The 12,874-nt window shown below is 45.6% G+C and overlaps 1 protein-coding gene across 4 annotated transcripts in view; it reads right to left on the bottom strand.

The window, feature by feature from the left end:
• PRKCA (protein kinase C alpha) overlaps positions 1-12,261 on the bottom strand; it is a 190,729-nt gene extending 178,468 nt beyond the window's left edge. For 2 of the 4 annotated variants that reach the window (XM_083490032.1, XM_083490031.1), the window contains exons 1-2: positions 11,884-12,261; positions 1,982-2,013 (exon numbers count right to left, since the gene is read on the bottom strand). In XM_083490032.1, the coding sequence (XP_083346158.1) occupies positions 1,982-2,013; positions 11,884-12,056 (205 nt within the window). In that variant the 5' untranslated portion in view covers positions 12,057-12,261. The remainder of the gene's footprint in view (positions 1-1,981; positions 2,014-11,883) is intronic. The other 2 variants (XM_083490034.1, XM_083490033.1) reach the window with 1 other exon arrangement.
• Positions 12,262-12,874: the final 613 nt, after the last annotated feature.

Consider the following 12,874-nt stretch of genomic DNA (forward strand, 5'->3'; position numbering starts at 1 on the left):
CTCTCCTGGAAACAGGTACAGGGGAGGTGAGAGTGAAAAATAGTTTGCTGGGTTAGGTCACCCAGTGGATACATGGCTGAGGTACAATGTGGACTAGAGTTGTCCCAGCGCATACTCTCAGCCACCACACCATGCCTGCTTTTGAAACTTTACCATAGAGAGAAGTGCGCTTTTTGCCTTTTGTAGCCTATTGTGACATCCAATGCTAATTCCCCCTTTAGCATCTTCCTCAAATAAAAATTCCTGGCTCACTGTACAAAAATCTTAGTCACCACAACACACTTAACTCATGTGTATCTCCCAGCCATGCTAGCAAAACATGCCTATACAGCATGGGTAGGCAAACTAAGGCCCGGGGGTTGTATCCAGCCCAATCGCCTTCTAAATCCGGCCTGCAGACGATTCAGGAATCAGCATGTTTTTAGATGGGTAGAATGTGTCCTTTTACAGTGGTACCCCAGGTTAATTACTTAATTCATTCTGGAGGTCCGTTCTTAACTTGAAACTGTTCTTAACCTGAAGCACCACTTTAGCCAATAGGGCCTCGTGCTGCTGCCGCGCCGCAAGAGAACGATTTCTGTTCTCACCCTGAAGCAAAGTTCTTAACCTGAAGCACTATTTCTGGGTTAGCGGAGTCTGTAACCTGAAGCGTATGTAACCTGAAGCGTATGTAACCTGAGGTACCACTGTATTTAAAATGTATCTCTAGTTTATTTGTGGGGCATAGGAATTCATTCATATATTTTTTTCAAAATATACTCCACCCCCACCCCCCCAAGGTCTGAGGGACAGTGGACTGAAAAAGTTTGCTGACCCCTGCTATATGGTGTATAAGCAGATCAAAAACAACAGGTTTTTTTGGGGGGGGTTAACCTGCAAGTGTCAAATCAACTCCAAAATTCACCAGCTGCCACTGTCAGCTGCCCTAAAATCTATGAAATCATCAGACCAAATGCTATTCTCACTTAACCAAACCTGTCTCCATGGTAGGAAAATGTAACATATACAATTAGCAAACAAGGACGCTGATGAGTTATGACGAGGGAGGTTGCTGAAGTGAGAAATGTATTGATTCATGCGGGATAACCTGAAATGGTGATCAACCTACAGACCTTAGAAAATCAGGCTATGGACCTAAGAATATGAGGAAAGGGCAAATTTCAGTTATAGGTTTTTCCATGCAGACGTTCACAGTTTAATCCTGGGCCTATCCAATCAAAATAATATCTAGGAGCTGTGCATCTCTTTTGAGTAACTGGAGAGCTGTTGTCTCAACATAGACTATGCTGGGCTAGGGAGACCAATAGTTTAATTTTACATAAGGCAGCTTTGTGGGTTTCGTGTTCTGTACATATCCTAAAGTTTAGCGAAAATAAGCACTGAACAAAAATACAGCCATATTATGGCCAATAAGGCAATTCATGTAAATAAAGTTACTTCCTGTCCCAAGATTTTAACACTGAACAATTGACATTGAATTGAAGTTCATTCACAATAACAATGTTTACTGTATTTTACTCCATTCAGTTGAATAAACAGATTAAAATAAAGACCAAAGGTCCACCTAAATGTATTCATGAAACCCATGTAAATTACTAAGGGAGAGAAAAGATGGATTAGAGCATTAAAGGAAGCCCAATGGAGAGCGAATCCACTATTCAGAACACCCACACAGAGACAGCAGCTCCCGACAAGAAAAATGTTCTCTACAAAAATAAACCACAAAGATTCTTTTCATGAAAAATTAAAGAGTGCTCTATATGCAGATTACATGACATTTAATTTTAGGAAACTCTGCTGAAATGAAACTCTTCTGTGCATGATTCACAGTTCATGAGATAATAAATGATTAAATAATACACATCCTTTTAGATAATTTAATACTTTTCTTTCTTTCTAGCATAATTAATTCCTTCTTGAGGTATATTTCACCTAGATTTCATGATTAAAGCAGAAATGGAAGCCATTATTACTTACTTACCTTGACACTGAAATCCTTGTTTGCCAAACCCCCTAGGCAAGGAAAAAGAGAGTGAAAGACAAAGTTAGCTTTTTTTTGTTGTCGTAATATGCAACAGCAATATTATTTCCTGTCAAAGGAATAAGTTTTCTTAACTTCTGCTTACGGAGTAAGTCCCACTGAGTTTAATAGCGCTTACTTATGAGTAGACCTGTACAGGGTTCTGCTCTCAGCCTCTTTACACTCAACAACAACAAAAAAAATCTGAACAATTAACTTGTAAAGAATACCTACTGATACAATTTATGCATTATATTCACAATGTAAGGGTCCATTTCATTAATACTATTATGGCTCTTGATGGATGCAGCCCACAACTTTGTATGCAGCAACACAACTAATAAAGGAATAAATTGTCTTGGCTTGTTTTAATGTCCAAAATATACTTACAATGCAAGAGAATATCAGGTTGGGGGGGTGATAAACTGGCAAGTGAGATACATTTGTTAGTAAGTGGGCCAAAACACCTAATCTCCCAGGATTTGTTGGATTCAGTGAGAATACTGGAGCTGCAAGATTCTAGTTATTCACCTTCTCAAAACTGTCTGGATGGCCTTGATAGTCCCCCTACCCCCTTTGTTGTGATTACTGCCCTTTCTTCTTTTAAGAGAATCTAAGTGAAAAACTAACACATACACACTCACAAAAAATAAAGCTTGGCCTTATATCTAAGAATGCAAGACTGACGGAATTTCTACCAGTTGCCAAAACACGAACATGAACCTCTGTTATTTATTTTGCTAACATGTATTTGGGGGGGGGGGCTACATTAAGGAGCTCATATACAAATACTTTCCTCGTAGGTGTTTATATACAGATACTTAGTTTATACTAATCAAATCTACTTGCTAGGAGCAGCCTGCAAAACTGTAGGATGGCACACACACAAGTTTTTTCCACAGTGAAGTGGAGACTTCAAACACACACACACACATTTACTTTGTTTATAGGCACAAATCTGTGGGAATAAAATTAAACACACAGAGGAATTCAAACAAAGCTTAACAATGTTGTTTGTGAAAACCGTCCTGATATTGACGGGTGTTTATTTTAACCACCATTTTTTAAATATACATGCCACCTTTTAAAAACACTGCTGCAACTGTCTCAAGATAGCCGGATTGTTGAGGTCAAATGCAATAATGCTAAATTAACAACTAAATTGATGCAACTGAAAGTTACTAATTCATAATCAGAGCATCCCTTTTTTGTGTTCTTAAAAGTTTCTATACTTGACAGAACTAACTTCTAAATAAAATGAGTAATCAAACGATGCCACATAACAGATTACTTTATCTCTGATTTATTGATTTTTAACACAGTTAAAGATAAGTGCAGTACACTTGCAACCTACGCACATTTAGCTGGTGCTAATTCAGTTTTGCGAACTTGGCAAATAAATAAAATGGAATGGAAAGCAGGCAGGTGTACAGAAAAAAATACTTTGGCAATCCCACCCTCTATTGCACCCAATGTGTTTTGACTATACACAATTTTGGCTTTAGGTGCTATTCTTGGAATGTAACCCCTGTGTAAGTTGCGGGCTTACTGTATTGAAAACACAGAAGCAAAGCAGGAAAGGGTAAAGGCTGCAATTTCTACCTCCTTCTCTCTCTATATGTATTAGTAATAAATTGAAGTTGAGTGGTACAGACTTTTTCCTAATCCTTCATTGAGGAGGACCAAAAAGTGGTGGTTCCTCCACTAGGCTCTCTCTCACACACACACACTGCAAACACTCTACAAGTAAGCATTTTTTAAAAGCTTAGATCTGCTTACAAGCGTTTGGGGAAAATTGCAACATTAAAAAAAAGAAGAACTGATTGGGTGACAATGGTGTTAACAGTGCTGCCCCTTTAGAGAACAACTACCCAAATTTTGTATTTACAATTCACAGGTTTTCTGAAGTTTCCCAGACTCTCATTAAAAAGGCGCCTATATTTTATCTCTGAAGCAGAAAATGGTTACTGCATGCTGTCTCTGAAGAATATTAAAAATCCCTCCTAGCTGGAAAAGGCAGTAGAACACAACTTTTCTTGTCACCTGCCAGCCACAGGATATGTTTCCCCATTCAAATGCACCCTGTAATTAAGTGTCATTTATCAATGCAGTTTTAAAATGTATTCACTATCATTATAAACATGATTAAATGGGCCCTACAGCAATTTTATATCTATATAACTCTACTCTTCTTTTTGTTTCATTCCCCCCCAATTATTTTCCTCTTCTAATTACATTAAGTAAATTGAGCATTATTTTTAAAATGTAAACAGCTATATCATTTTTATCACCTCCTCATTTCTCTCTCCAAAGTTTTGCATGCCCATATGATGAATTTCTCAACAATTACAGAGAAGTGGAATGATGTGCAGTAGACCCATAGGACAATCCTATCCATTTTAATTGGGTTTGTCTTCCAAAATAGTATTGGGATGCTTTTAAATCACTGGAGTTGAATGCTTCTTAACTTGACTGCTTCAACTGATATTTTAAGTGTGTGTTGCATTAATTATGTAATCACATCATTTAGCTTATTTATTGTATATTATTGTTTTATTTCAATTATATTGTAAACCGCCTTGGGATAAATATCATGAAGGGCTGTAAATGCAAACATATATGTTTGCTTGGAAATAAGCCCCACTGTATCAAGCAGAACTTACCACAAGTAAGTGGGCATAGCTTTAGAAACAGGCTTTCCCCTGTGATAGATCAAGGCCCAGAAAACTATTGTTTCAGCACTTCTTAGACAACACTTAGTAATCAAAGTCTGACACTACAGCACAAAACACATACAAAATATCTAAAGTATTAAGAGTTCATGCATTCACAATCCATACATTTTCCTTTAATGCACATGCAACACAAAGTTCTCAGCTTTTGCTTGTGTGTATTTTAAAGGGAGACACTGGAAGCTACCCTTGTGCTCTTCCTAACCAAGGCAATACAAAAATATTTAGTAACAACCACTGGATTCAAAGTATCATCTGACAAGCAGAATGCTTTCTTCAGTAGGGCTTCCTCCAAAGTACAAGCAACCCCCCATTTACGCGGGGGTTATGTTCCGAGTCACTTTGCGTGTATGTGAAGCATCCTGCAAACGTCCTCTGAACCTCTGGGAACCCTAGAAAAACCCTTTAACAAACCAGCAGCCCCACCAGACAGGGTAGGAATGGTGGCAATGGAGACATTCAGTCTTCCTCATTGCTGAAGGACGATTTGCAAACAATGACAAGCAGGGCGGACCGGTACCCCCAAAGTGCTTGGCTGTGGGTGAGACTCACTTGGTGGAGCTGATGGTGTCTTGCAGAGGAACATAATGATGGGCAGCTGGCACTTCTGTCTCTTCAGTTGGTCAGGACATTTTTGGGCGGCCTCATAGTCCATGGATATAGTTTCAACACAGGTGCCAATGTTCTTCAAATCGAAGCATTGTTTGAAGTGGGTCAGCCAGCCAGAACTAGCTCAGAACTCCTTCTCAGGCTGCCTGAAGTGCACATACAGTCTGAGAGTCTTCTTGCGCAAGGTGCTGCCATCAATGGGTATATGCTGGCAGTTCAAGGCCTCTAGCCACAGATTCAGTGCTTCATGTGCCTTCAACAGGGCCTCATCCTCCACATGGCTGGGGACCTTGGCAGTTGTAGCTGTACATGCACTCGCCGCCTCCGATGCCCGGATTTTCTTCTCCCGTACCTTAACGGCACTTAAGCTGGATTATTTCCTGCCAAACTTGCATGCCATATAACACCTGCTCATGCTGCCTGCTAAACAGTCCACAACTTCCAATTCCTCCTCCAGCATGGGCACCACTCGCTGTCTCTTGGGTTTGTTTGTCATCACCCGAGGAAGATGACGATGCTGTGCATTTAGGTGCCATCTCAAAGAGCAGCTCAAAGAAAAAAACACACACCTGCAAAAACTCCAACACAACCCCTCTCTCCCAACCTCCTTCCTCAAACTCTCCACAGACCTCAATCCTTGGTGCAAGCAAGGGCTCTTGGGATTGCAATTGTGAAGGCCCATGGGATTGGTAGGTGCTGTTCCTGCGCCTTTTCTGGCTTCTTCGCGCCTCTTCTGGGGCCATTTTTAAATTCATTTCTGGCTCAGCATGATGCACGTACACACAGTCACACACATGTTGAATGCGCGTAAAAGGGAGGGTTGCCTGTGAGGATAGACCTGACACCTGGAAGTCCTAAGGTTCTCTCATAGCTGATACTATGGGAATGGCAGAGTAGCCAGTCCATACCAAGGGCTCTCGGACAAATAAGTTGCAGCATGTGAATAAAATGGGTGTATTTGGATGCAAGCAATCCACAATAAGACAACATGAACACTCGTTTTTCTTCATTCAATATGAGTCCATGGAGGAAAGGTGCACAACCATTCACAGTCTAAACCACAGCCAGATATGTGCATGCAAACGATGTACAACACCACTTCAGCTAGCTGGCATTGTAACAGCCTGACATTGTTTCGAGGAAAGAAAGCACTGCTTTATCCCCTTGTGGCTCCTGAGTGGTTTTTATTAGTTTCCTCCATATCGGCTATGCGCATAAATCTTATTTATGAGTATGCACATCTAAGAGGTGCAATCTGCAAAAGTATTTTCAAATCCCCTTGCCCACCAGAGGCAGCAACAGGAAACACAAAAAAGGGAAATACCAAACTCAGTGCAAGAGATCCAAGCAATCTCGTCCTAAGCAACTGCAGAATCATAAGAGTTTGTAAAGTGGCAGGGCTGTGTAAGAAGAAGGGCAGCTTGCACACAAATGCTTATATGCACGAAGTGGTTACAGAATCAAGGTTAAGTGGAACAGCTGCATGCAAGCACGGTGTACATGACATAACCCAGGTGCTAAAGGGGAATATATATAGTATATATAGGAGAAAGAAAAACTAAATGAATTCAATGGGTAGGACAACTTACGCTGCGGTTAAAGAGAATGCACTCTGTTATGAGTTCACTGGCATCTTATGGCAGCTCCTAAACAAGTGTATGGGTGCAGGAAGAGGCTAAGATGACGGCCAAAATCTGTACAGTGGTACCTCGGGTTACATACGCTTCAGGTTGCATACACTTCAGGTTACAGACTCCGCTAACCCAGAAATAGTACCTCGGGTTAAGAACTTTGCTTCAGGATGAGAACAGAAATTGCGCGGCAGCAGTGGGAGGCCCCATTAGCTAAAGTGGTGCTTCAGGTTAAGAACAGTTTGAGGTTAAGAACAGACCTCCGGAACGAATTAAGTACATAATCAGAGGTACCACTGTAATTCAGTCCTGGCATTGGGAGGTCCTGTGGGGAGATGGGTGGCTCTTGGTTCCAGAAACAGGTAATAGCACAGTTTGGGTGTAGTCTTTGATTTGTATTTATCCACAGGTGGCAGTGGTAGCTATAAGTGAATGCCACCTTTGCCACCTACAATGTCTGTTTCCGGATCGGGATGGCCTGGCCGCCGTGAACATTCCTCTAGACTGGATAGTGTGAATCTGCTCCATCATCTGGGACTTTGCTTGGTCTCAAAGCCAGGGCTGCTGCAGAATGCTGCAACCGTGTGACAAGGTTACTAGTGGAGTATCCTACCACACACATATCACACCGCTGCTAAAGGAGCTGCATGGGCTGCCCATAAACTACAGGGATAAGTTCAAGGTTTCGATGTCTGCTGACCAGGATACCCGCAGAAGTCGCACTCTCTCCCTACTGCCATCTGAATATTCTGCTCAGCTGCAAAGTTCATCTGGGTTGGGCAACTAGCGTGAAGGGCCTTCTCAGTGGTAGCCCCCTTCTTACAGAATCACCTCCCCTCAGAGCTCTGACAACTGCAAATATATTTTAGCACTTATTAAAAGCCTACTTGTGCATTCCAGCCTTTTCTGGAGTTTCGTGTTAGGAATACCAGCGACCAATTTGGAGGGTGCACATAAGTAGAGAGGGGAAGTTCTGTGACACAGCCCAAATCTTTCTGCTAGGAGAAGTACTTTGCTGGATACCACCTCTAATGTTGCAATGTTACTATGCTGTTGCTTTTTAAAATCATTTTAACTTGTACATTGGCTCAGGTTGGATTGCAACAGGTAGTAGTGAAATGAATATAACATAACATACAATAAGTAAAACTTCTAGACAGTAGGGTTGTAGCAGAAAATAACTCCCCTGGGTGAAATTTATGTACAACAATTTCCTTGTCAGCCAGGTAAGCAAAAGCCAAACTACCGTATTTTTCGCTCTATTGGACGCAGTTTTTCCCCTCCAAAAATTGAGGGGAAATGTGTGTGCGTCCTATGGAGCGACTGCAGGCTTGTACCATAGCCGCGCGCAACCCTTCCGGCAGGGAGAGGCTGCACGGGGCTATGGCTTCTTTAGCCCTGCGCAGCGTCTCCTGGCAAGGAGGGGCTGCACGGGGCTAAAGGGGAAGCCAAAACAGCGAGCCCCAGGTTGGGGCTGGGGGGGGAAATATTTTTTTTCTTGATTCCCCCCCCCTAAAAACTGGGTGCGCCCTATGGTGCGAAAAATACGGTACATATGATAATAGGAGCCCCATGAGTAGATCTGCAGATATTTTAAATTTTTACTTTGGAGGACTGTGAATTTGATTGGACCAATGGCATGGCAGGGGGGAATCATATTTCCACACACTATTTTCCTCATCTACAGTCAACACATACAGAAAGCTGATGTTTTACCCTTCAGGGAAATAATACAGGTATTGTTCTTTTCCCTTAATTTTACTTCAGGATGGGATAGCATGGGGAAAGAGCTGAAATCCTCCAGCACTACTGCTCTGACCTAATTCAAAATCTCTCCCCACCCTACTCACTTCAGCCGCTTATAAGTAAATAAAAATTAAAATGTTGGGAGATCCATCTGAACATCTTGAGTGCAGACTGGCCAAAAAGGCAGGCAAGAGATCAGCTACAGAAAATAATTAGATTGCAAGGGTTGGATCCTCCTGGAGCATGCCTTTGAAGTCAATAAATGGATTGCACACGATAGACAAGAGATAAGCACGCACAGTAAACTTTAGGGTGCAGTAGGGTGGTAGCAAATTGTACTTCAGCAGATGACAGGGGGGCAGAAACTTGGTTAGTTAAGCCTCTACCTAAGTAAGTTGGTAAAGCAGCAAATAGAACAATACACAAGGCAACTGACAGCCCACAGCATCACTACAGAGAATTTCCATCAGTGAGCTTAAGAAATTTGAAAAAGGGTTCTCTTTATCTCAAGTGAAATACAGTTGGAAGTCTCACTAGATAAAGCTGGTACAGTACAGAGTACAATAATGTATAAGATTTTTTCAATCCCCAGTATCCCCAGGTAGGATTGGGAGAGAAATCTGTCTGAAGCCCTGGAGAGCTGCTAGCAGACAGCATGGGCAAAACTGAGCTAGATGGACCATTGAGCATCCTACAACGTCCTATGGTAAGATACAAAATCTTGTATCTATGGTCTGTGCAACAAAGAAACTTTGTGTCTGGAAAGAGGAAACTCCAAAAAAGCCCTGTGGCAAAGATGAGACATAGAAAAAGGACCGTTGAGGGTGATGGAAGAAGAGGGTGTCTTGCATCTGTTTTGTGTTGTTGTTGCTGTTACCATATTTTTTTGTCTATAAGACACCCCCAGGTATAAAATGCCCCCTATTTTGGGGGACTCAGATTTAAGAAAGGGGGGAGAGATATATCCGTGCATAAGACATCCCCCTAATTAGGGGGGAAACCTAGTCTTATACACAGAAAAATACGGTATATCCCATCTTTTTGTCCAAGCAGCTCAATGCAGAGTACACAATTCTCCCCCTCCTCAACTAATCCCTACTGAGAGGCAGCGACTGACCCAAAATCACCCAGTTAACTTAACGACCAAGTGGGGATTTCAACCCTGAACTCCCAGGTCTTAGCCTGACACTCTAACCACTACACCATGCAGATGCTTACGGAAGCTGCCCCCTGTGGCGGAATGGTATTTAGAACGATCCCTTAAGCAGATGTTGTTGGTGTTGTTTGCATATAACACTTTCAGCGTGGGGATGACAAATCTCACTCCAGATGTTTCTGCTGTGATGTTGGGAGAGTTACACAGTGTGCAATCCAATATATGATGGTGTTGCTCTCCAGTTAACACCAGTTCCTTGACTTCCTGATCTGGGGTGGGAGGTGAAGGATAGAAGAGTACTTATCATGGTGCAACAGTGGGAAAGAATCTCACACGAAATAGTGAAATAGCAAAAGAGCAGCCTTACGCAGTTAGACTCGCGATCCATCTAGCACAATACTGTCTGCACTAACTGGCAGCAGCCCTCTAAGAGCTCAAGCAGGCAACATTCCAAGTGCTACCTGGAGGTGCCAGGAACAAAAACCGGGATCTCATGGAAACAACAACGAGATGCGGAGGACAAGGTTTCTGTGTCTCTAATAGTTGCACAGAAGAGGGAACTTTGAGAGATGCAGAGTGAGAAAATCTGCAGCTTGTCATGCTAGGGTTGAGAAAATCTGCACTTCCCAAACAACTTGGAAAAGATGGGTCACTCCAAACAGCATGGCCAATGGCCCAGAGATTATGGGAGTTGCTCTCTAACAAAAGCTGACAGCCAACCATTTCCCATCACTGGTGGTGTAGAGCCTGGTCTGCATCTGCATCAGTGCAAATGGATTTTAAGTGTCCAGAGGGGGACAGGGTGAGACTGTTTCAGAAGGAAGCTGGCTCAAGGACCAAGAAGAGGATTGTAGATGGAAGAGAGAGTGTGCGTGTGTGTGCTGGTCTGCACAGGAAGACTCGTATTGGAGTTGCTTTCATATCAGTGGGAGTGATGAACAGAGTTCTGGATGCAACCAGCTTCCTCCAGAGGATACAGCTGGTGTGGCTCTCTCTTCAGCGCAAGAGTGTGGTGGCTGAGAAGAAGGGGGCTACAGAGCCTTCCCTTTAAAAAAGAGTGTCGTTCCAGGATCCCAGCAAAATGGGTTGCATCGTAGGAGAAGTTTTTGGTTCTGAGAGCACGGTACTGCGTGGGGGTGGAAGTCTTTTACTGTATGAAATCAAATGGGCTTTTATGGGGTGTGCATGCATGTGTGGTACAGAAGGTCTATCTAAAGGCACTAATTTTTTTTCCCAGATGTGGTCAGCGGAGCGATGAAATGGACAGTGTTGGTTTTCCCCCAGATGTGGATAAATGGGTTGACATATTTGTGGGGTGGGAGGGAGTCAGCTCTCTTTCCACGTGAAAAAGGTGCTCCAAGAGCCTTAAAGTAGAAAGATCCTTTCTGGCAAGTTGGAGTGCAGGAAAACTGAGTCCATTGGGTCAGCCTGGCCCAGAAGTTTTGTGTGCCCCTATGAAAAATGCAGCGCCACATGAACCACCCCGCACAGGGGTGGTGCCTCCCTCCCTCCCTCTCCGTAGGAGGAAAGTAAGAAGGAGAGACACCTCCCATACATGCGACTGCATGGGGCGGGGAAAAGAGCTCCTGTCAGCGGGGAAGCAGTGCGCTGGGGTCTCATCGAACCGACGGAGCCCCCGGAGAGACAGCGAACCTCAAGCGCTTCCTCCTGCCGGTGGAGAGAGAGTGTGTGTCTCTCTTTCTGCCCCAAGTCCTTCACCTGTGAAGTCTGCCGAGCGGCTGAAGGGAAGGAGATGACTAACAGCGCTGAGGCGGCGCGGGGAGAGAGCCAGCCAGCCTGCCTACCCGCCCGCCCGCCTCGCCTGCCTCTCCGGGAGTGGAAGACTGCGAGGCTCCCGGCTGGAGGAGAGGCAAGGCGGCGAGGGAGCGCCGCTGGAGTTCCCCCTCTGCAGCCACCGCAGCGCAGCGCCCGGTTCTCGGGCGGGGGGTTGGGGTGGGGGTGGGGGTTGAGGCCGCGCTCGCTCCTTACCAGATGAAGTCGGTGCAGTGGCTGCAGAAGGTGGGCTGCTTGAAGAAGCGCGCGATGAATTTGTGGTCGCGGACCTCGTGCACGTTCTTCTGCCGGAGGGCCCCTTTGCGGGCGAAGCCCCGCGCCGCGTCGGGACCCGCGCCGGGCTCCGGGTTGGGGAAGACGTCGGCCATGGCGCGCGCCCCCGCCCCCCGCTCGCTCCTTCCCTCCTTGCTTGCCGCGCCGCGTCGACTTTTGACTTCGCCTCAGCCAGGAAGCGCCTCCTTCCCTCCCACTTCTCTCCCTCTGCCCCGTCCGGCAGCCGCCGACACTCTGGCAGCGGCGGGGATGGGCGCTGCCTCCTGCCCGCTCGGGCTCCTCCTGACGTCTGAGCCACGCGCAGCAGGCAGGCGGGGGGGGGGAGGATCCCTTTCCCCGGGCCAGCCCCCGACGGCTCCGCCCGCCCGCGCGCTCACTGGACCCCCTGCGGCGGGGGGGAGGGGCCACCAGAAGGGGGAGGGCCAGCGAGCGCAGGAGAGACAGCGAGAGCCGGGGAAGCCCGTCTCTAGGGCAACAAGGCGGCGTGTGGGCGACTCCCCCAACTCCGGGGGGGGGAGGGAAGAGGAGGGGGAGGGAGGAGGATGGCGCGCGCCGAAAAGGGCCCTCTTCATTGCTTCGCGCGGCGCCTCCCCTCAGCAGCGCCCTGCGAGCGAGTCCCCTGCTCAGCACCTGTTGCATTCGGCGCGCAAGCAGCCGCACCTCGGATCGCTTCAGTTTTTTCAAAATAACTCGCTTGCGTGTGTGCGCGTCGTCGACGTGGCGCTTGAGAGACTTTTTTTGCCACATGTGGAGAGAAAAAAAGTCACCCGCCGGCCGGACCCTCATTCCCTCACTTTGAAAGGCGCTCAAAAGAAATGGGCCCGCCGCCCTGTCCATTTATCGACTCCCCTCCCGGCTCCTCAGCGGGCTGATCTGGCCCAAAAGGTGCCACCACGGCTTCCCGGAGGAACGC

Source organism: Podarcis liolepis (assembly GCF_965112155.1).
Source record: "Podarcis liolepis genome assembly, chromosome: 2".
Classification (NCBI taxonomy): Eukaryota; Metazoa; Chordata; class Lepidosauria; order Squamata; family Lacertidae; genus Podarcis; species Podarcis liolepis.